The 23784-nt window shown below is 43.2% G+C and overlaps 1 protein-coding gene across 4 annotated transcripts; it reads left to right on the top strand.

Annotated features, from left to right (window-relative positions):
• The first annotated feature begins 299 nt into the window (after window positions 1-299).
• On the top strand, window positions 300-22371 carry RABGEF1 (RAB guanine nucleotide exchange factor 1). Of its 4 annotated transcripts, XM_050321841.1 has the most exons (11): window positions 300-405; window positions 9218-9403; window positions 11385-11551; window positions 12563-12682; window positions 14705-14725; window positions 15354-15523; window positions 17228-17309; window positions 18038-18170; window positions 18574-18665; window positions 19009-19265; window positions 20169-22371. In XM_050321841.1, the coding sequence occupies exons 2-11, from the start codon at window positions 9225-9227 to the stop codon at window positions 20565-20567; spliced, it is 1620 nt and encodes a 539-aa protein (XP_050177798.1). In that variant the 5' UTR covers window positions 300-405; window positions 9218-9224; the 3' UTR covers window positions 20568-22371. The 4 variants fall into 4 exon arrangements, with proteins under 4 accessions (XP_050177798.1, XP_050177797.1, XP_050177794.1 ...); XM_050321840.1 differs by lacking the exons at window positions 12563-12682; window positions 14705-14725 and having other exon boundaries at window positions 15357-15523; XM_050321837.1 differs by lacking the exons at window positions 12563-12682; window positions 14705-14725.
• Window positions 22372-23784: the final 1413 nt, after the last annotated feature.

Genomic DNA, 23784 nt, shown 5'->3' with positions numbered 1-23784 from the left:
ATCGCATTTCCAGGAATTAGGAACATCGTAAGCGCGTATAACAGCCCCGGTGCTGCCGCGCCAGGGCAGCTCTCTCGGCTCTTCCCTTCCCCGGGTCTCGATCCCGCCCGTTCCCCCTCAGGGCGGCGGGGGCCGAACCAGCCGTGCCCCGATCCCCCTCAGGCCGGGGGGGGCCGCTCCGCCCGGCCCGGCCGGGCTCCATTCTCCCCTCAGGGCGGTGGGGACCGCTCCGCCCAGCCCGGCCCGGCTCCGCTTCCTTCCGTGCGCGGTCCCGCCCCGGAGGTGCCGCCCGCCCTTCCGCCGGAGCGGAGGGAGGGCCGGAGGCAGCGCCGGGCCGGGCCGAGCGGGGCCGCGGGAGCAGCACAGCCGGACGGGACGGGACGGCCCCGCCGCCCGGGGCAGCCGGTGAGAGCCGAGGGGCCGCGGGCCCTGCCCTGGCTGAGGGGACGTGGGGGGAGCGGCGGGGACCCTCCGGTATCGCCCACCCTCGTTATAGGGGTCGGGTGTCCGGGGTCCGTGTCCGAGGGGCTTCGCTCCGGCCCCGCTCCCCGGGGCTGGGCGGGGGGTCCCCCGCGCCCCACAGGGACGGCAGGGTCGGGATACACTAAAACTTAACCTTCCTCCGTGTGCAGCTCCTAAAACTAATCTTTATTGTGTATATATTTTTAAGTATATACATATTAATTCCATGGGTGTGCTCGAACAGTTAAGCAGGTGTCACTGATACCTTGCCCAGTGTGCCCTCCCAGCCCGTTTTCCTGATGAGTTCCTTGTGGATCAGTGAGTTTTTGTTTTTTTCTTGTGAGTGTTGCCACTGCCCGGCTGAGGATTAAAGCCCTTTAAACTCAAGCCAGGTGAAGTTGGGAGCATTATTTAAGATGCCTCTGAGCAGTGCGTTTTGGATGCTTTTGTGGGTGTTTGTCTTTCTCCATGTGCAGCTCCTAAAACGAATTTCTTTTTATTATGTGTATATATTTTTATATTTTTAAATATTTTTAATGTGGTTCTAAAGAATTTTTTTTTTTTTTAATTCCACGGGTCTGTTTCCATAGTTAACAAGGAGCAGGTGTCACTGATACCTTTCCCAATATGCCCTCCTCCTGCCCCGCCTGTTTTCCTGATGAGTTCCTTGCGGATCAATGAGTTATTTGGCTTTTTTCCTGTGAGTATTGCCACTGGCTGGCTTCTCACTGCACGGCTGAGGATCAAAGTCCTTTAAATTCAAGCCAGGTGAAGTCTGGAGAATACTTAAAGATGCTGAGCAGCGCGTTTTGGCTACTTTTGTGGGTGTTTGTCACTCTTTGAGGCACTTGGGGTAGTGTTCAGGTTGTTCCTTGAAGCAGGGAGTGGCTGTATCCTCAGAGAGGGTGTGAGACATTGAAAGATGAATGACGTGCTTGGAGTCACAAAAAAATTCTCTGAGGGGCTTGTTCAGTGCTGTCTTAAACCCTGCTGGTGTGTGGCAGGAGCAGCATCACTGTGATAGGGAGCTGGCTTGACTTGAGGGGGTTTTGGAAGAAAAATTAAATTGTTTTGTTTTGGGGTTTTTTTTGGCTGAGTGGGGCCCTGATCTGGCCCAGGGCTGGGAATTAGCAGCACTGCACGGTTTTGGAGAAAGGGTGGCATTGTGGAGGTTATGATTTAAATCCCACTAGTCATTAAACTGATTTTGAAGCAGTGCTTAGTGCTGGCAGTGCCTCACACCAGTACTTTAGGAAGAGCACTGAGCTGCTCTGGGTTTTGCAGTTGCTCAAGACTCCTTTGAGATCAGTGACCAACCAGCATAGAAGGACATGGTGTTTTCCAGGAACAGTGCTTTACTCTGGAGTTGAATGTATTGGCCTTCTGGATGTGGTTACACAAGTGTTTTGCAGCAGGGAGGATTAGGAAGAGAATTGTAGCTCAATGGACTGCTTTGCTGACAGAAAAAAACCAAAACAGCATAAAATGAACGGGAAGAATAGGTTAAAAAGCCAAATATAGCGATTCCCAAGACCCCTTTACTTACCCCTTTACACAACAGACTTGTTGATTATAAGCTTGCAGATAGTCCATGATCCTGGTATTTAATTTTGTTCTGCAGTGTTATTTAAGCTAGAACACTCTTTCTTAGCTCCCTCCTCCCCCTCTTGATGTTTGCTGTATAATCCCCAACTATGCTTGGGTTTTTTCCCAGATGATTAACTTACTTATGATCTAAAACTAGACCTGAAAACTGTGCTTGTGAAGTCCTGCTAAAATGCTGTTAAGTAAGGAGTCAGGTACAAAGTGTATAAGATGTTTCGAAGTTGCTCTCTTGAGGTTGTAGGCAACTTAATTTTAATCTGTGTCCAGGTGACAGGTTGGCAAAAAAGTAGCATGGAAAAGAAGTTTCTGAAGAGATTTCAGAAGTTTTAGCTTCATATTCTTGAATTCCCAATCAAAGAGCGCAAAGAGTTTTTAGATGTTTCCTGTGACTGCATTGAGGAGCACAGCTGTGGGTCACATGTAGATGGTGAGGCACAGTCTGGTCATTCATGAGTCTGTGCTGCTCCTGCTCGGAGCTGGGGGGCCATGGCTACAGGCAGGAGTTAAGGATTTAATGGGGACAAACAAACCTGTAGCTTCAGGCCTGAGCTGACATTTGAGAGGGAAAGCACATCTCCGAGCTGGGAGCAGTGTTGGAGCCTCGTGGCCATGAGGTTTGGGAGGTTTTTAAGTGGTGGCTGCAATTTCCCCTCCAAATGACAGTCCCCGGCAGTGTGGTTTGTTTGAGGTGGCTGCTCAGCCCTTGTCTGGCATCGCAGTAAGGACTGTTGGTTTCCTTGGATCATTTTTTTAGCAGCCTGCACTGTTTATCCAAGGAAACAACTGCTGTGGATGGAATCTCCCGACTGCAAGAAAGGGGCACGGTAAAACTGTGAACCCAACAAAGACAGCAGCTTGGATTCCTTGCCTAATTCCCAACCTGTCTAATGGCTGTTGCAGTTTCTGAGATCATATTGCCCCACCCTTTCCTTTGGAGGAAATTAGCTCATGTTTAATTAGCCTTCTGCTAATTACATGCCTGAATGTTTGGGGTTACACCTGAATCACGACTATTTCGACACGTAGGTTGCTCTTATGAGTTTTGTGGCATTTGGGTCAGTGATTGTTTTTTGGATTAGATACATTTTAAGGGCCTTTTTCCACTGGCAAAATACACAGCTGTTAGAGAACTTAACCCAACCCCATCCCTCCAGCCCCTCAGTTTTGATACACTTTCTAATCTACCTTGTAAATTTATTTTTAGTAAATGAAGTTGCTTGCTTCTCTCTTGGTCTGAAGTGTGATGTGGCATTCAGGCACCTGTAAAACGTGAAACAGCAACACTTAACGTAACAATTGTGTGTTTGGAGACTTCCTCAGTTTTCCTTCTCTTCCTGCTCTAAAATCCCACGCCTGGGGATGGCCATCGATGACCAAACAGTTTGCAGTGAGTGGTGAGACATTGTGAACGCTCTTTGGAGCACTTGGATGTTTTTGAATAAGAGGAATTCGAGTTGTGCATTAAGTCCTTCTCAGTGAAGAGACTGGTGTGGGTTGTTGCCAATAGTTGTGCCAAGGGATTTTTTTTTGAGAAGGCTGTTGGTTTTGTGGAGGAAAACAAAAAAAAAAACCACCAAAATAACAACGACAAAAGAAACCAAAACAAAGCCACAACCCAAAACAAACCCACGAGTTATGAGTCTGTTACCTGTTTTCCTGACTTAGATACATTCTTTAATGAACTTTGTTACTAATAGTGAAACTCATTTACAGAACAGTCTTGCAAAGCTCCTGCTTTCATTTCCAGCCTTAGTGTGCAGAGTCTGTAACAAAGTATTTCTCATAGCTTGCAGTAATTACATATTGCCTTGCAGTTGCCTCTTACCAGAGGTGTTTAGACATTGATTAAACCAGACCCTTCCTCTTCAGCTTTGGAGTGTGAGCTTTCCCAGCCAGCTCTTCTCTCCAAGGTGACCTCAGCAATCCAGGGCTAATAAATAGTTTATGACCCAGTCGATATCTTGTCGTCGTGGTGGTGACACAACCTGCACTGGCAGTGGAAGGACCTGCCTGCTCCTTCCCTGGGAGCTGGAAGAGAACCAGGAAAACAAGCTGGTGCTGCTGGAGCCCACGGGAAATCTATCCTGCTCCTAAACCATATTTCACACAGTGCTTCTGCTGAAGCCAGAGCTGTGTCTGCAGTCTTTGGAAACCCTGATGTGTTATGAAAACTATCTTGGGTTTATTGCTGAAAAGAAGGTGTTATGTAAGTTTAGTCTTTCATGTGTGCATTAAATCAGCCCTCAGTGACAGATCCCATTTGGATTGCAGGAGCCCCTTTTTGCTACTACATAAAAGCCAAGGGTGCACATTCTCTTTGCTGTGACTGATACCTGCTTTAATAGGTTCACCGTGAATATTTCCAGCTATTTTGTAATCTGGTCTGCGTGAAAATTAAAATACAATCTTTTCTGTGTCATACAAAAGGTCCAGTGTCCTGGGGCAATGATTGCTGCTCCTTCAGTCCCCACCGTGGCACAAAACCAGCCCGAGGGTTTATGGACTCATAACAAAATTCATGTTTCCTGTGTCTTAACTCCTTCTGTGTTTTCTTTAGTAAATCTTCAAAGGCAGATCAAAGTGTGTGCTGGGGAAAGTGATGTGGCTGTCAGCCAGAGTGTTCTGCAGGAAAGTTGGTTTTACTGGTTTTGTTCATGGTCTGCTTCGCTGGCTGTGGTGACTGAAACCCTGAGCTGTTTGCACCTCTGTTTTCAGTTTCGGTTCTGACAGAGGCACAGAGGAACTGGGAGGCAGACAGCTGGTTTATCCTTCCTAAAAAAAAAAAAACCAGCCAAAAACTATGTGAATTTCCATTTTCTGGAGTCAGAGCTGTGATTTGTTGGATATTCTTCTTGGATGACAGACTTGACAGGAAAAACCTAGGGGTGTGAGCAAGGGGTGAGGAACCTCTGAGCTCGTATTGCACTTTTTAAAATGTATTTGCTCTAAGTGAACAGATGAATAAAAGAAAAAAAAATTAGGTGAGTCTAGGCACAAGAAAAAAATGTGTTGATAAATTGCATTAAAGCAAGTAAAAGGCTAATTTTGAATTAAACCACAGTGGCCTGGGGTTTTTTCCCACATGCCAGACATCATAACAAAACTGCTGTAAGGTGCTTATGAAGCAGCTGGAGAAGGAGATCTGATCTGTCATCAGAGACCTTTGGTGTGCAACCCTTCAGGTGCATCTGAGTTAACAGGAATCACACGCCTCATTTACCAACTCTGCACCAATATTTTGATATCTGGGGAGTTTGGAAAAGCCAAGCTGGGCATGTGGAACAGCAGGGAAGGACATGGCCATGGGCAGCTGAAGCTGTAGCAGGGAATGCTTGTGGCAGTGAGACAAGGAGCTCTTTGGTGTCCCCACAGCCTCATCCCCTGGGAGCTGGGGTGCAGATGCACTGGTTGCCAGCAGTGGGACAGCTTTCCATGTCGTGATTGTCCAGAGTAATTCCCCTTTTTCAGCCAGGGTGTAACAGGTCGTGTTTGCAGTGACGCCTTGGGGAGCCACACACATGGGGTGTGAGGCGGAGCTCAAAGATCCCAGTCATGGAAAGGAGCTTTCCATTTTTCCATTTCAGAGGAGAATGGGAGGCAAGACGCTTTTACTTGCAAATAAGTAACGAGGGGAAAGGGATTTTGTAAATTAATAACTAAAAGCCCATTCTTTTTCTAAACTCTTCATTCAGCACAGATGTTGATGTGTGGTGAGGTCTAGTACTGGTACAGAAACCCTTAAAGGAGGATTCTGTGCCATGGTGTTTGTGAGGGGATGTGCAAGGAGGTGTCATTTATTTCCCTGCTTTCCCTGATGATATTCACAGCAGAGCTGATTTGAGGCACTTGAACAAAGCAGTGTATGAGTCTATTTTAAATTACAGGTGTTTGCTCCTGGGAGGGAGATGTGGTGCTTCTTGAAGTTGTTGAGATGTGTTTTAACTGGGATACAGGAGATGCAACAAGGATGTTTGGTGTAAATTACCTCTCCATGAAAACAACAAATTTGTTCTTTGTTTTGTGTTACATTACTCAGGATTGAGCTTTGAACAGGTCATGCTTTCGGGGCACGAGTAAAATAACAGGTCTGACCATGCAAAATAAGTGGTGTGACTGTGCAAACACATCGAGGAGTTGACCTTGGAATAAGGAATGATACACCTTTAGCTGGGGTGGGAGGGAGAGAAGGGAATAGAGAAAGGGGAAAAAAAAAGCATTTGGGACACTCAGAAGTCCCAACAAAACATTTCTAGGTATTAATCAAAACTTGAGTTGTTCTGTTCATTAAAATGTTAATGCTGACCTGCAGAAGTTGGCTGTGAAACTTCTCCTGTTCCAAGGAGGCAGAAAACCTCTGCTTCCTGTGCAGCATGTGACTCCTTCCACTTGATTCAGGGTGACCCCTTCAGTCCCTGGATGTGGAGCTGATGTAACTGCCGTGGAAAACACGTGAAGGGGAGGGAACAGAACAACTTTCTAGTGCCTTGACTTTGCAGCTGTTTACAGACCTGGGGAAAGCTGCTGGACTTTGACACTGAACAGAACCTTATTTTTAGCTCTGATGTGCACAGAGGGGGAGCGGGATGCCAGAGGTGTGTGGGTAAAGCTCTGTGGGCACAGAAAGCTGATTTTTGTGCATCTCTGGAGAGAGTGAAAGTGCACAACTGGCGTAGGAACAGTGGGGGGCTTTCAGAGAGACAGATGTTTCTGAAAACATCTGTGCTTTTGAGGAAGACACCTGAGTTCATGGCAGTGACCTGCAGATTGCAGTGGCAAAGCTGTTGTGAGTGCTGTGGTGGGTGAGAGGAACAGGGCTTCATTTCCCTGGGTGCTGCAGATCAGTTGTAGAATTTCTGTGAAGTTCATGTTATGAAAATGTTTTTGTGTGCTGTGTCTTCGTAGCTCCCCAGGGTTTACAGTGAAAACATTCAGAGTGATCAGCTTTGCCACTAATGGCAATATTGAGCATTTAATGCAGGTTGATTTTTTTCCAGTACAGGCACCTGCAATAGAAGCCTCTGATCAAAGTGCTGCCGCAGCTTCTGGTTTTAAGAAGTGGTCTTGAAACTGAACCAGCGGCAAGTAAAGATTTTGAGGCTTTCGCTTCCCTTTTCTTTCCAGAGTTGGTGGTGAAGGGCAGGTGTGATGCTCTGAGAGTGGGCTGTGTGTCCAAATAGTACCAAAGTGCAGTTTCCGTCCCAGGCTGTGCAGCTGACAGACAGCAGATGTTTAACTTCTGGGCTGTGAGGTAGATTGTCAGATAGATTGTATAACACACACTGTCAGTATGTCATAGCCTACACAGAGACCTTCCTTGAGAAGTCAGCAAATGAAACCAAAATATTTTTGTGAAGGCAATGTATTTATGTTTTTCTATTAATTTGTCCATATGGGAATGAAGTAAAGCTCTCAAATATTTAAAATTTAGGTTTTGGTGTTTTTGGGGTTTTTTTTTGTGTTTTTTTTTCATTTTGCTTTGCAGAAGCACATTAATGTCTATTTAACTGTCAGACACTTCAGAGTGAAGGAAAAGAATATTCAGCTGCTCTCTGTCTGTATAAATTAGAAAATGTGTCTTCATAATTATGCCATTAAGAGACTGATTCCTTTAATATACATGCCTCTACAATGAAACTATTTTTAGATTATTTTTCAAAACTCATTACTTCTTTCAAAGATAGAAAAGATGTTAGCGAAGGAGTCTTAATGGATGAGATATTCCCCACTCAGAGAAAATCATGTGTGTTTCCTGTTACTATGCTTAAAATAACTTGATTAGATTAATGGGAAATGTTAAAAATTATCAGTCTTTTTAAGTGGTTCATCTTAGATAATCCAGCTCTGAAGGAAATAGCTGTTATTTCCTATAGTAGTAAACTGTCAGTGGCAATGCCAGTTGTGCATCCTGCATCTGTTTTGGTGGATGACCCAGAGAGGAGTTTGGAGTGGAATTTGAGGGGAAAACAAGATAATTCTGACAAGCTACTGCTATTCTTCAGCTTAAGAAAATCACTTTTCATCTTACTTTCCATCCATGGCATCTCTGAGTGTGTTCTGGTCACCCTGTTTGACCCAAAGCTCTGGGGTGGAGGGCAGGGTCTTCAAACTGTGGGGCAGTGTCATTTGAAAGCTTCTCTTGTTGAAGGAAGGATGTCCCGGGGCACCTTTGAGGTGTTTGCTCAGCTTACAAAAAGCTCTCTCTGCCGAGGGTGGCAGGAAGGAAAAGGGGCTGGATTTGCTGGTCAGGACCTGCTGGGATATTTCTGGTGTGTGTTTGTCAGTATTGTAATCCAGATATGAATATTTGAAGAGGCAGACCTTAGACTTGCTAATGCAGATGATCCTGTGCTGCTTTTCTTCTCAAAGGAATGCAGCATTTAGCATTAGGACACAGCATTTGACGTGCCTTTGGGAACAAGCTGGCACGTGGGATGGTTTGTGTCGAGGGAAGGGAAGGGGAGGGCTGGATCCTTGGAATACAGGCTTGGCACAGTGGTGGTGTGGGCATGAGAATCTTTTTGTTGCAGTCACTATATATAAATTCTATAGAGCTGTGCTGTGTGCAGGCACCCAGCTTAACTCTGAAGTAACTTGAGTACTGGAGGAAAGGGAGATGCACCTCATGCATGTTCATGTGCCCTGCTGGGTCAGCTGAGATACCTCACTGAGCTCTGAAGGCATTCCTTGGATCAAAGCTCTGATACCTAAAGCCTCACCGGTGGGATTCTCTGCAGAGAGTCTGAGCACCAACCCATGGCCATTCTGTCTCTTGCTCAGCCTGCTCCCTTTGTGGGTGATTGGATTGTGGGTGATTTCTTTTTCCCTCTGTTGCCTTGTGCCTGTGACTGGTGAGGTCAGACACTCGGGCCATTCTCCCTGAGTGTGACTGGCACTGCTGCTGTGCCCTGGGCCAGCCCTGCTGCTGTTTGCAGGTCCCAGCCCTGCAAACTCCTGCTAATGCTGGGCTGGCTTTGGGGCTCCCAGCTTACATAACTGTGCCCTTCCTCCTCTGGCACTTATTTTGTTGCTATGGAACTGTTAAATAATTAAAACAGGTGACTTCCTTCTGAAAGGCAAACCTTCAGAAGAAATTATTTCTAGCTGGCTGTTGCCATGTCTCTGGCTTTAACCCTTTTTTCTTTTTAAACAGGAAGAAAATGAACCTGAAATCTGAACGCAGAGGAATCCACGTGGATCAGTCGGAGCTCCTGTGCAAGAAGGGATGTGGTTACTATGGCAATCCTGCTTGGCAGGGATTTTGCTCCAAGTGCTGGAGAGAGGAATACCATAAGGCCAGGCAGAAGCAAATTCAAGAGGATTGGGAGCTGGCAGAGCGGTAAAGAACCCCCTTTATTCCTTCAGCTTTGGCAGTAGGGTGACTTCACTACTATTCCTGGCTCCTGTTTTCTAGTCCTATTTGCTCTGGCTCAGTTTCATCACAAGTTCTCATATTTGACCTTTCCAGCAGGAATTAAAACCTTCCTCTTGATGCAAAGATGAATATTTATGACATTCTAATTTAAGAGGTTTCATCTGAAAGTCTATGAAGTAGCAAGTGTAAACACCCACCTCCCTCTCAATAAATACTTTGACCTAATTTGCATACTTAAATCTGTAATTTTATCTCGCAGTTGGAAGGGTGGAAGTGACAATTTTGATTAAAATACCCCTGCCTCTGGAGTTGGCAGTTATTGTCTTGCATAGCCAGCACCAGGGTTTTACATTTCAGCAGCTGATTGAAAAAACTGATTTTAGTCTTGTCTGTGGTCATTGTTTTAAACTGCAGGGTTAAACCCAAAAGCATCAAATATTTTGGCTTTAATAATTTAGGTAATTTTTCTTAGCACTTATTTTGTGCAGCACAGTTTAGCTTTCTTAGTGTGATAAATGCTTGACCCTAAAAATGGGTGTTAGAGGAATTCTGTGCTTGGGTGAGAAAATCCAAGCAGCTACAACTGCTTTTGGTTGGATTTGGGTAGAGCTTGGAACCCTTTGGAGACCTTGAGTTACCCAGTGAGACATCAACCAAGGTCATTGGGGAAGGAAGAAAGGGCATTAATTAAGTGCCCTGGAGGAGTTGACATCTCTGGAAGGGTCTCTGAGCTTGAGTTGGGCCCAAACTGATGGTTACAGTTTGGAAACCCTTAAGTTTTCTGGTATCTCACTCCACTAGACCCTCTTACCTTAGGCTTTGGAGTAGTTACTTGGTTTGGTTTTCAAGTTCTCTTTCCTGTCTGGCACTGGAACAGATTAATTGCAGAGAAAGTGTTTGGAACCTTTTCTAGCCCGATCCAAAGGTGCCAGGTAAGCAGTGCCAGTGAGTACAGGACAGAGGACGTGTCATTTTTTAACTCTGCCATAAATTTGGCTTAAACAGTTAATAAGAACTTAAGTATTATTAGAGCAGATAGTTATGCTGTCAGTCTGGTAACATCTCTGTACAATAAAGTGGGGGATTTAAGGAGTTCTTTAATAAGTAGCTGCTCAGCAGGGAGATGCTAAAGGCTCAGATAAGCTGTGATTGTTTGTTGTAGTGCACAGACAGGCTTGTCAGCACAGATAAGATACAATTCCTGCCCCAAGAGATTGCAGATCCAAGACTATTTATGGTCCATCCTGAGCTGGATGGATGTTGAAAGACAATGGCTCAACCTTCCAGCATCTTGAAGGGCAATATAATTTAACCTATTTTAATCCTCCTGCATAGGAAGAAGAGCTGAAGGATTGGTGCATTTGGCCTTCCCTCTTTTGTACCTGCAGATCAAAAGCTGGGCTTGGTCTCTGCAGAGCACCCAGCAGAGCTGCAGTGAGGGGGTTTGCCCCAGTCCTTCAGGTTTATCTATTACTAAGACTTAGAAAACAAATGATGCCAACAATGATCTGTTTCCCAGAATATTTAGAATATTTCTGAGATTGGGACAGGGTATTTCCCTTCAGTGAGGAGGTGAAGGGTTGCCTGGGGTTGTGAAACTCAGCACAATGCAGTGAATGGATTTTTGGAAATCCTCCCACAGTCACCTTTGCCTTATAAAATTCAGAGCTGTGACAGGAGGGGAAGGTGACCATGATTACACCTCAGTCTCCTCCCTTTTGACCTTACTATTTAATCTTCCCTGGACATCTTGACCTCTCCCCCACTTCCACCACTGCACCATGGAAAAGGTGGATGTCGTGTGGCGAAGGGAGGAAGCAAGAAATGAAGATGGGCACGGGGGAAATCAGCCTGTCAAATGAGTAATTAATTATTGCAGAGGAAATCAGCTTCTTTGTCTTGTTTTTTAAGCACTTAAATTGGACCTATACTTTTCCAATTCCAGGCTTCAGCGTGAGGAGGAAGAAGCCTATGCCAGTAGTCAGAGCACCCAAGGGGCCCAATCATTGACCTTTTCAAAGTTTGAGGAGAAGAAAACCAATGAGAAGACACGAAAGGTCACGACTGTGAAGAAGTTCTTCACTGCTTCTTCCAGAGCAGGAGCTAAGAAGGGTAAACTGCCTCCTCTTTGCTTTTAAATGGTTCTGTGCAACGTGTTAAATTTAAAAGTATTTGTGACAGATGTCACGTTCTAAAAGGCAGAGTAGCGCTCTGGGGTCTGACTTTGAAGAAGCTGGAATAGTGACACTCCTGGAGAGCAGTTGATAACACAGAAAAATGTGGGCTTTTGAGTGATGCCAACCAATTTTTTAATAGAACAGTGCAATCCTAAAGCTATGGCTGTGTTTGTGTGCATTACACAGGAGTTCTTCCACTAAAGTGTAGCTTAAATGTGTTCCTGGCAGGGGTCTGCCACTGAAGTCCCTCGTTCCTCTGACACACGTCCTTGCTAAATTCATGAGTCAGCCACAGTGTCATACCATGGTTTAGGAGTTGAAGGGAAATTTCTCCTGAAGGAAGCAGGAGAAAAGGTACTGGCTGTCAGTCACCTCGAAGAAACTGCTATGTCTAAGTGTGATAGAAACCCTGGGATAACATATCAGCTGCTGCTGCCATAGTGGAGCACTTTGACAGCCTTAGCAGAAAAAATGGGATGTGTAAACAGGGTGCCTTTAACTGAAAATAAATGTGAGACTTGTAGTGTTTGTGTGTATGTGGGTTGTGAATACCAAGTTTGTGGTTGTCTGGATGTTTGTTCTGCAGAATGTGTTTCCAAGTAAGAATGATTAATGGCACTGATGTCTTTGCATAGCAACAGCTTAGACAGGCAAAACCCAGAAAATGCTGGGCTGTGGAGTAGGAATTCCAGAAGGAAAATCAACATAAATCTGCCTTAGCCTTACAGCTTTATTTCCTTCATAAGAAACACGCCTGAATTTCATCCTGGAATTGTGCTGGTGCATGGCAGCAGCTGGCTACATGAGGCATTCACCTGTGTAATTAAACCCTTTCTTTTACGTTCATTCTTCTCACTTTTCCATGTTTTCTTTTTCCACCCCTGTGCCATCTCTCCTGCCACGCCGCTGCTCGGGGTGTCCCGCTTTGCTTTCGCGTTCATTGCAGCCTCTCCAGAGAAAATCCTTAAGCAAGGACAGACCGGCAGGGAGAGAAATGCTGATAACATTCTCAGGGATTTGAAGGAGATTTTTACTCCCTCCTGGGAACTGGCTTCCCCTTCTGAAGGTAATGCAGCACAGCCTGAGCAAGCTGTCTGCCTGGTTTTAGTGAGCTTCCTTCTTAGCTGGGCTTTGCAAAGTACAAACTAGGGTTGTGCCAGTTTGAACTCGTTGCTCTTGAACATGAAGATGACCAAAAAAAAAAAAAAAAGCAGGTCCAGCATCTTGAGGTGAACTTGAATCTTTAAACCACTTCTTTGCTTTTTGGTAGGCAGAGTGCAAGAATAAAGCTGAAGCTTCTTTGAGCTCCACCTTAGTGTGACCACGCTTTCAAAAAATAAGAATTTTGTAAGAAGTAGCTGGATCTTGTGCTACTTCCATGTTTTTTATCAAAAGAGAATTCCAGAATGCTCTTCTAATTCTGTTTATAAGTTGAAACTGCTGTTTCAATTTAATAGTTGACACTTCAAGAACTTTTGCATTCTCAAAACATCTCCAGATGTTTGTTATGTTAACCAAGAAGACAATTTCATATCAAGAGAAGACATCCTAGTTCCATTTAAACCAAAAGGATGCCAACCCTGTGGATGCAAACACCCTTAGGAGCTCATCCTGTGTTATTTGTGTGCAATTCTGGCTTGTTCTGCTGACTAAAGAAATTTGAAGATGTACCATTCTTTATTTTGCAAATTACAAGGAGAAGATGAGTGGTTTTGTGTAGCAGAGCTGATGACAAACCCCATTTTTATGTTCCCTGCTTGGACTCAGCTCCGTGACGGTGGCACAACCATAGTGAATCACTGGAGTGCTCATGTTCTGCTGTGACAATTAGCATTTCTGTAGAATGCCTTGAGAGGGATATTTACTGTTAATAGTGTTTGCTCCTTGTGAAGGTGATCCTTTCTTAACTCCTCCAGTGCTCTTCCTTTTCATTTGGGCATATTTCTCTTTAACTTGGTCAAATGGAATTTCTTTTCTTTAATCGGCTTCTCTTGAGTTGGATTTAATTCTTGTAGAGCACGTGACAAACCTGAAAATAGTTTGTTGCTGCAAGTACATTTGTTCCTTCAGTCCTTAAGTAATCAGTGCACATTGTACAGATTAATTTTCCTTAAACCAAGATTTCAGCTCAGAGATTAATGAAGCTGCAACACTTCTGAGTGTCTACAAGTAGTTCTTGGTGTGACTCGTTTAAGACAATTCATTCCAACACTGGTTTTTAATACTTAACAGTAATTTGCCTCTTGATTACATCTCTCTATTAATTAAAAAAAAAATCTGTTTTCAATATATGGCTGAAAAAATCAGATTCCTTATGGCCAACTTGCAGAATGAGGTTCATTATTTTTACAGCAGAGTGAACTCAATGTTGAAGGAAAGCAGACCTGCTTTCTGTGTTTATTATTTCAGAACTATGCTTTCTGCTTACTGGTTGCCTAATATGAAATGTGGCTAATTTGGATCAACATGCAGTAGTGGTCACCCTTCAGCTTGAACCCTGTCCAGGCATTTGTACTGCACTGCTGGGAACCTCAGGGACAAAGAAATCCCCTCTGGAAAAGGAGGGGAAGGAGTTTGTTTTGCTCTTTCTATCTCAGTTGCCACAGCTGGAATTTAAACATTTACAAACTCTTTTCTGTTCTTATCACTTAAATACTGTAAATGTTCTAATGGTGCCTGACCAAATTACTACCCAGAGAAGGTTATGCTGAAGTCTTGTGCTGTGGTCAGATGATCAGTGTTTGTTAGTCACTGGATGACACAGCTTTGGATTTAGTGCTGAATCTTTTTAAAAGCAAATAACAACAAACAACCAAACAAACAGAAAACCCCCAGTAAGCTACCTTAAGTCTAGATTAAGCTACCTTAAGTATATTAATCCCATGTATTTCTTTTTATTTTGGAGTTCTGCATGTGTGCTTATTGAGACACAGATTTTTTTGTTGTTGTGCATGTTAGTATTTTCAGATTGAAAGATTTGTTTGTATCGTGTTGACCATGAATATTTTCATGTTTTCTGTCCCTCTGCTGCTTGCTTTTCACCATGTTCATTTACATCATCTCTATTCAATCCTTCCATTTTGAACAGTGTTGGCTGGCAAGTTGAAAGGTGGGTGAACTAAACTTGGTTAGTGAAGGTACTGGAGCAGCACAATTAACTTGCAGCTTGGAAAATCATGTGTTTTGTGTGGGGAAAAAACCAACCCTGTGGTTGCAGCTCTCTGAACTTGCATCCAGTGGTGTGTGCAGTGTCCCTGGACTAGAACTGCCCAATCTGCTGCTCCCTGAGCTGGTTGATGAGCCAGTTGAGTGAATACTTGTGTTGGTGCAAGCAAAGGAGCAGTAATGTGGAGGTGAGGGGGAATGGAAAAGGGACCACTCCATTATCTTAAGCTGCTGCAGAATCCCATCTGGAAGCCTTGATTTTACATGGAAATACCTTACCTGGGAATGAAAATGTAAGGAACCCCAAAGCAAACCCATGTTACAGTCATTTGCTGATATAAAAAGGCCATTAGTGCAAATAGGGGTGTGGCTGTAAGTCTTTTTGCCTCAGTGGAATGCTCAGTTTCCTGGAGTTCTGTTTAATAATATCCAGCATTTCACTGGCAAAGCCTGAGAAATAAATGATCAATCACCTGCACAGTTAAAAAAAAACAACAACCCAACCTGTTAACCATTTCCTGAATTTATCCATCAGTGTACAAAGCTTATCTGATGTGCCCAAATTTTCCCAGCAGAGATCCAAGAAGCCAAAGCTCCCAGCCCTTCCATAAACAGGCAGGCAAGCATCGAGACAGATCGAGTGTCCAAGGAGTTCATAGAATTTCTCAAGACATATCACAAGCCTGGACAGGACATCTATAAGCAATGTAAACTATTTTTGGACACAATGAATCATAAAAGGGTAAGTCCTATGTGCCTTTTGCATGAATAAAATGGGGAAACTGAGGAGAGATGGAGAAAATTCTGCATTTCTTCCAGCAGTTTGGATTTTGGGGAGTGTACACAGGAGCCTTCAGGTGATGTGCTCAGTTAAATGAAGATTTCAGGGCAGTTTTAAGTTCTGACTGCCTTGTTTTTTTTTGGTGTGGTGTGTGACCAAAGAATCCTTCCAACCCCAGTACCTCAGAGAACTTTCCTTTGCAACCCAAGTAAATTAGTCCTGAACAAATCCCATGTAAATTAGTGTGTTCAGCAATTTTCTAGATAAAAATGACTTGTGGGAATTATAAGCTATTACATGCTGAGTTTTTAGATATTGTAGGGTCACAGAATGGTTTGTGTTGGAAAAGACCTTAAAGATCATCCAGTTCCAAGCCCTGCCATGGGCAGGGACACCTTCCCCTAGCCCAGGTTGCTCCAAGCCCTGTCCAACCTGGCCTTAGACACTTCCAGGGATGGGGCATTCTAAGTCTAAAAGGTTATAAAGATAATACAACATCAACCCACACATCTTTTATTTGGGGAACAGGAACTTGACTGTACTTTCTTTTTTTTTTTAATATGGTTTAAGAGTTACATCTTCATTTTCCATTAAAAAAAAAAATCAATGGTTTTGAAATATTAATCAGTCTGTAGTGCCACCTATGGTTGGAATGAGTCAGTATTCATCACAGCTCTTTTTCCCCCTTTCTCCCACCTTTCCTGTTTAGTTTGTAGTTACTCAAATTGTTTCCTCAGATTGGACTGAATGTTAAAGGCAGTTCTGATGGAATCTTGCATTCCCTTTACTTCTGGAAGGTTTGGTTTTTTTTTAAAAAAACGGATTCATTCTGAGCACAGAGTTTGTGAAAACAGTGTGGTGTTATTGTTGGTTCCAAACACTGAAGGTGCTCTCATTTCCTTCTTCGTTGATGGTTTGTGCTGGTCAAAAAGAACTCAAAACACACAATTTGCTCTTACACATAAACCAGACCTAAAATGCAGCACTGCCAGCAGAGCTGAGACTTTGTGTTCAAGGCAAGTTTCCAGTGTCTGCCCTTAGAGAATTCAGATGCCAAGTTCTCCTTTTTTTTTTTTTTTTAAGTGTAGCTTTATGATGCCATTTAATGGTGAAAAGTAACTTGATCAGTAAAGTTAATTTTAACCCTTCAAACCTCTCTCATGTTCTTCAGGAGCTCAGTTAAGTGATGCCCAAAAGACAGTGCTGTTTTACAAATAACATCGTATTTCAGAGTAACTTTGTCATTAGAAATGTTTACTGTATAGATACTCTTTCAAACTGTGATTTATGTCCTTGGGTTTTTGACACACTGTATATAATGTTTTAAAAATCAGAGGCAAAATAGGGACAAACTTTCTCTTAGTAATCTGTTATTTTGTCAGCATTACTCAGGGATGTGCCTGGGGAAAATGGCATTGCACCTGTCCAGCTCCACTGCTAATATTTATCTGTTCAGCAAATAAATGCAAGTCTTTCACATGTCAAAGAGCCAATGTGTCTTGGTTTCTCATAATTTTTAATATAATTTGGCCAATTTAAACAGCTCTGATGATACCTTTGCATTCTCAGACTATTACTGCAGCTGGACAGAAACAGAAACAAAACATCAGAGGTGTTGCTGCCAATTCTTACACACACACACACTTAATTTGTGTTCTGTTACAGGACTTAAGTATTGAGGAGCAGTCAGAATGTGCCCAGGACTTCTACCAAAATGTAGCAGACAAGTTACAGACCCGTTGGAAAGGTATCAGCTTCCTCTTTCTCATATCTTGACTGTTGGAAAAGTGATTATTTGGGGTTCAAGCCTCTTGCATTTTCAAGTAAAAATTGTAAAATATTGCAGCATTCCAAACCAGTCCCGTAGTTGGAATTATTCCCAGTTCTGTAAAGTTTTGCAGTCTAAATGAATTTGTTTATACAGATTTTGCTTAAAGTCTTTAAAATTTGGTTCAGCTGCTTTAATTTTTTGTTTTAAATCCAGTGCTGTTCGTTTAAAACAAGGTAAATGTGTGGCCTCCCCCCAGGTGACAAACAGGCTCTGAGCCTCCCGTTACCCTGTAATGCACCAGCAGCCAGTTCTGCTTTAGTGTGCCTGGTGTGTGAGAGATGCAGCTTAAACGTCCCCAGGGCATTTTCTTAGACATAAACAGCACCAGAGGACTCAGAGGACCTCACTGGATTGATTTTCAAAGGGTGACAATATTCTTGTAAGCTCCAAGCAGCTGGAGCTGCTCTGTGTGCTGAATGTGCTGCATTGTGACCCTGTGCATGGACTTCCTTTGGCACGTGCTGTTCAACCCGTTCTACTTTCACTTCTGCTGGAGAGAGTGAAAATATTCCAATTATGTTCGTTCTGAATGAACTCAGGTTGGCTCGAGACAGTCATATTGATTTGGTGATGTCAGGGTCAATCTGTGTTACACCTTCAGAGGAGCCATGGAATGCTTTAATTGTGGGATTTGTCCCTTGCAGTGCCCCCCGAAAAAGTTGAGAAGGCGATGGATCAGATTGAAAAGTACATCATGACTCGGCAGTATAAATATGTCTTTTGCCCTGAAACAACTGATGATGAGAAGAAAGACCTTGCTGTCCAAAAGAGAATCAGGTAATGCTTTAGAGGAAAAACAGTTGACTAATCCCCAGTCCTGTAAACGAGCTCTGAATCAAACATGTTAAAAACCTCCTGCTGTGCCCCAAAAGTGGCAAAATCGTTAAGCAGAAAGGGTTAAAAACACCGTATTTAAAATCCAGAAGAAATTAATGGAAGGGGTAATGGAAGTTGCTGCCCTGGGAAAACTAATTGGTTTGCTTTTGTTAAATTGTGGCAAAAATACAAGAAACTGTTTCTTCTGAAAATAAATTACTTCAGTGGAATAAACTGGCTTCAGGCTGGACTAGTGCCTCACCCACACAAAGCACTCCTTGTGCCTTGACTTCAAGAAGCAGCTGGTTTCAAACACCTGAATGGCACTGGCACAGAACAGTTTAACACTTGTGTCCTCTCACAGGGCTTTGCACTGGGTGACTCCCCAGATGCTGTGTGTTCCTGTCAATGAAGAAATTCCAGAGGTCTCTGATATGGTTGTAAAGGCAATTACAGGTTTGTGAATGATAGAGTTTACATTTGCAGCTTCAGATTTCATCTCTCTTGCTCATCTCTTGGCATCAGAAGGGGCTCCAGGCTGTGAGATTTGCAGGAGTCTTTATGGTATGGGACTGGAATATCACGTGTGAGGCAGGAATAGTTTCTCCAGCACAGAAGTGTTTGGGCTTAGCTGATCTGTTTGAAACACTTGGACTGAACCAAGAGAAGGTTGAATAAACAGATACTTTTATGGAACAGCAAGAGCCACAGATAGAAATGATGCAACATTAGCATTACCTGCCCTTTCAGGTGTCTGATTTGTAACTTTTAATGATCTGAGAACTCTTTTATCTCACAGATATTATTGAAATGGACTCGAAGCGTGTCCCCCGTGATAAATTAGCCTGCATCACCAAGTGCAGCAAGCACATCTTTAATGCTATTAAAGTCACAAAAAATGAGCCAGCCTCTGCTGATGACTTCCTGCCCACACTCATATACATCGTCCTGAAGGGGAACCCGCCCCGCCTGCAGTCCAACATCCAGTACATCACCCGCTTCTGCAACCCCAGCAGGCTGATGACAGGAGAGGATGGATACTATTTCACCAACCTGGTAAGTGCAGGAATAGTGTGGGTTTTATACGAGGAGTTTGCCTTTTATTTGGGTGTAGGAGTTGCCAGTGAAGGGAAACACGACATAACGTCGAAAAAATATTAAAACTAATCTTAAAATGGTAGTTGAGGTTACTTAGAGTACAGCCAGTTCTGCTGTGTTATATCTCCTCTCTCCTCCTCCTCTGCTTTCCAAACCAGAAAGTGCCTTTTTTTTTAGCTTTATAATATTTGAACAGTCCAATACTAAGACTTGGGTGTATTTTTATTCTGCAAGGAGAAAATCCTTTCTATTCCTCAAATCCCAAGTTTGAACAGTGCAGATGTTACAGATGCAAAGTTTCCTACTTGCAAGAACATATGAGATTTTTTTTCTCTTGAAGGGAGCAGAACTAAACCATTAACTTGTGGAGGTAAACAGGCTTTTTAAAGCTCCTGCAGGAGGCATTTATTGGTGTGCTCTGCATTTCACCATAAAGCAATTCGTGAGGGAATTATACAATTGAATGAAATGCTTAGAGTATTAAAAGTTTATTTCAGTAGGAGCAGAGAATCCACAAGATGAGATGGGCATTTGACAATGCTTCCCTCAGAATGTTAATTGAGAGCATGGCAGATCTCTGCTGATCTTCTGTTCTCCCACCTCCCCAACACCCTGAGGTGACCCTGAAGTTTGGAATGCGCATTGTCCAGTGAGGCAGCTGAGTTTTTGACTTCCTCAGACTCTGGGGAAAGGAAAGAGGCATATGAGCTGTTTGGTATAGTTAACTTCTGGAAAAGATCAATCTCTTGGGTCATTAAACAAGAAAAAAAAATCAGTTACTGGTCCACCAGCAGGATCAGGAATAGAACACACACATTCCAGACTGTGGCTTGCAGTGCTCTCTCTCTGGTTTGTTTGCAGTGCTGTGCTGTGGCCTTCATTGAAAAGCTGGATGCTCAGTCTTTGAATCTAAGCCAAGAAGATTTCGATCGTTTCATGACGGGTCAGACGTCCCCCAAGAAGCAGGAATCTGACAGCTTCTCACCCGACGTGTGCCTGGGGGTTAAACAGATGTGTAAGAGCTTAGACCTCCTCTCTCAGTTGAATGAGAGACAGGAAAGAATTGTCAGCGAAGCCAAGAAACTGGAGAAAGACCTGATAGATTGGACTGATGGAATCACAAAGGAAGTGGAAGACATTGTGGAGAAGTATCCCTTAGAAATAAAACCAAAAAGCCAAGCCTTAGCAGCCATTGACTCTGAAAATGTGGAGAATGACAAGCTGCCCCCACCACTGCAGCCTCAGGTCTATGCAGGATAATTATCAGTGTTAACTCTGAAAAGCAGCATTATCCTCACCTAGTACTATCTGCTACTTGGGAAGGGAAATAAATTTAAGGCTAAAAAAAATCAGACGGGCTTAAATCAGTACATTTTTAAAGGTACATTTTTCTTTTTTTTTTTTTTTTGTCAAGTGTAATGAATTGTATTTATTTTAGTCGAGTAGATTTCTATTAGGCTTTTGTGGGTTTTTGAACTGAATTTAAAATTTTCTACACAAACTGGTGTAATTTTTAAGCAACACTAGTCCATTGACATCTTTCCTGAAAGCTTCCTTCTAAGCATGCACTTACTTGTTTTTAATGATTAGTTTAACCTGGATCCGAGTTCCAGCAGTGACTCAGAAAGGTACCAATGTCAGTTTGAATTCATTCTGTAGCTGTAAAGATGAAATATATATTGTAAAATATGTAAAATTGTAAATAGATTTAAAACCTGATGTCTCAACTCTGCATGACAGCTTGTGTACGAGTGAAAATTATCTAAAAGTGTTCGTTTTAGCACCTTTCAGCTCCATCATGTTGCAGTGTGAAGGCAAAAACACTGTTAGTATTTAGATAAGCTGGATGGGAGAACTGATGAATTACAGAGGATATTGTTGAAATGATTTGAAAACTTGACTCTCAATCTGCTTTGTAAAAAAAAAAAAAAAAAAGGAAAAAGTGCTATTTAAAAATGCCATTTCTCTCCATGTAAACCTTCTCCCTGCTCTGTCAGGACACCTGGTAGCCTTGAGTGGTGCACAAAAGTTGCTGATATCACTGCTTTGGAAGAGAATGTGGAGCCAGGTTTCAGCAACAGGAAGGAGTATTTGTATTAAAAAATTCCATAAAGTGGAACAAAAGGTGGGACGGGAGAAAGAAGATCGTGCAAGAGTTGCACCGAAAGTGGCTTTCTCTTCTGGCATTGCCTGGTCATTTGCAAGTGGGATAAGTCTCGGTTGATTTTTTGACAATCCTGGTAGATAAATAAGTTCATATAATTAGAGGTTGCCTTTTAGAAGAAGCATGAGCAGAAAAATGCACTTTATTTTCACGGAACATCAATCTTCTGATCTTTGGTGACCCCTTTAGCAAAGGGTTTGACCTTGAACATCAAGGTAAATACGGCTTTGTGTCACTAGAAAGTCTAGATCTGGCGTATTTCAAGAATAACAGCTCACTCCATGCAAAAGTAACCTCTTGCAATATAACTTTTTTATGCTAGTGAAACATTTTGTATATATCTATCATTTGAAGCATCTTCCAGCTCAGCCAGTCCCACCGTGACTCGTTTGTGTACCTGAGATACCGAACACGGAGCTGCTTTTCAGCAATGTTAAGTTCTTACCATCAAGGAGGAAAGTACCTACCTCTTTTATTCAGTTCCACTGCTTTTAAAACACTGCTCTATTAAATTTGCACTGCAATAATTTCAGACCACGACTGTGATTTGTCCCTTCCTGGCAGATGTATTTATCCTTATGAACTATGCATCCCTGGTGTTCCCACATAACCAAGCTCCCCAAGCACCACTGCTGAGGTGCAGCAGTGAGCTAACAAGGAATTAAATTTCCATATCAATTATTCGGTGTATCCGTGTGTCACTGCGCCCAAATTGCTTCGGATCCGACCAGTGCTTGCAGTAAATAATACTTAAATATGGTTTTTAAACACTAGGTGCTATCTCTGATATCCAGGTACACAGGTTTTCCTGAGGCAGGGTGGGGGGAAGGGGAGTAAACTTTTAGCCATTGTGTAAATTACCATGTTTAAATAAAAGTGTGTACATTAAGTCCTTGTTAATGAGTTCCTAAAAACCTCGTCACCGGGTTTTGTTATGCTGTTAATGATTAATGTGAATATAATTGTGGCTGCTTCTGCATTCTCTGTGATTCGGGAGACAGCAATTCTTAGGCATTCAAGTTCGAGTCTGGGAAACAAAGTCTTTTTCTTTTTTTTTTCTTTGCAGAAAGGGCATTGTAGTGATTAAGCACTTAAGGATGTACTGGTGCATTTGTAACTAAAGTATCTCTTATTCATGTGTCATCTTGTAATCAAGCGACTGAAGGGGGAATGTTTTCAGCAAACAAATCAGGCAGGTAAGGTGGATTTCCATACCCCACCTAAAAGTCAGCAAGCAGGAGTGATTTCCTCCTAGTAGTAATCCCTGGGCAGGGCTGTAGTACAGGGGTGCTCTGGTCCCACAGGTTTGAGTAGAAGACAGTGAGAGCCCCCCATTCTCCAAAACATTGTGGAATTGTATCCACGAACAAGTTACTTGAGAAACTGAGTTTAATCAAAATATTCTCTCCCAGTGAATTGGAATCCAGGTGCTGTGCTGTGGTGGCAGTCATAGTATCAGAAATTGTTTTTTTTTCAACAGCCCACTACTCGTTCAGTATCACTGAAAACAAAGACTGCAGCTCATCACTGGGAATCAGAATTTACGTTGTAAAATACTTCTTTGCGTGTGAGCTCCCCATTTTGTTCGGTAGAGAAGCTATTTTACAGGAAATGCTGGTTAATTAAACTGTGCAGCGTCTTTGGTTCCACGCAACCGAGTTATGAAATTAAATTGATTTCTTCTACCCAGTTATCATCGGTGTTTACAAGTGCTCTGGTGTGTATTCTCCCGGGGCTGGGTAGGGAGGCACTGGCAGATGCTGCTGCAGCTGGTGCTGCCGAACAGCAGTTTGGAAACGGGGGTTAAGAGGGTTAGGGGGGACGAGGAACGTTTTCCATCCAACACAGAGCTGACCCTTGGAGGCTCCAGTGGCTGCCACAGGAGACCAAACGGTTGGACACTTCCCCTGGGCATCCTGTGGGAGGTTAACACGTCCTTGCCCTGGATCTGCAGCCAGGTGTGTTCGGAACTGGCGCTCAGGGTTATTTTCTGCTGCCAGCTGCGCTGCCTCCTGCCTTCCACAGGCCTCGGGCAGGAGGAGGCATTGGCTGTGACTTTAGTCATTAATTCAGGGCTGTCTTGGACAGCTTTGAAGACATGAAGTTCAGGAAACTATTTAGTTTTACCCTTCTAAAGTACCAACTCCTGTCCCTTCACCATCTGTGTCCTTTCCTGGATTCTCCCCGGTGTGTTACGGCTCCCAGGGAAAAGACTTCACGTTATCCTCCTATGAACATCATAACCATCATCATAATAATTATTTTGCCATTATATTAATATTACTGTTATTACTGATAATTATAATGATAAAT

The sequence above is a fragment of the Myiozetetes cayanensis genome, unplaced genomic scaffold, assembly GCF_022539395.1.
Source record: "Myiozetetes cayanensis isolate MyiCay16 unplaced genomic scaffold, myiCay2020 scf27, whole genome shotgun sequence".
In the NCBI taxonomy this organism is placed as follows: domain Eukaryota; kingdom Metazoa; phylum Chordata; class Aves; order Passeriformes; family Tyrannidae; genus Myiozetetes; species Myiozetetes cayanensis.
The sequence above is the reverse complement of the archived record's forward strand: the minus strand, read 5'-3'. Positions and strand labels throughout refer to the sequence as shown.

Coding starts and splice junctions, on each gene's coding strand:
- RABGEF1 (XM_050321841.1), top strand. CDS start 9,225: ATGAACCTGAAATCTGAACGCAGAGGAATCCACGTGGATCAGTCGGAG. Junction 11,552..12,562: donor CAGAGCAGGAGCTAAGAAGG/GTAAACTGCCTC, acceptor CGTTCATTGCAG/CCTCTCCAGAGAAAATCCTT. Junction 14,726..15,353: donor GTTGGCTGGCAAGTTGAAAG/GTGGGTGAACTA, acceptor AAATTTTCCCAG/CAGAGATCCAAGAAGCCAAA.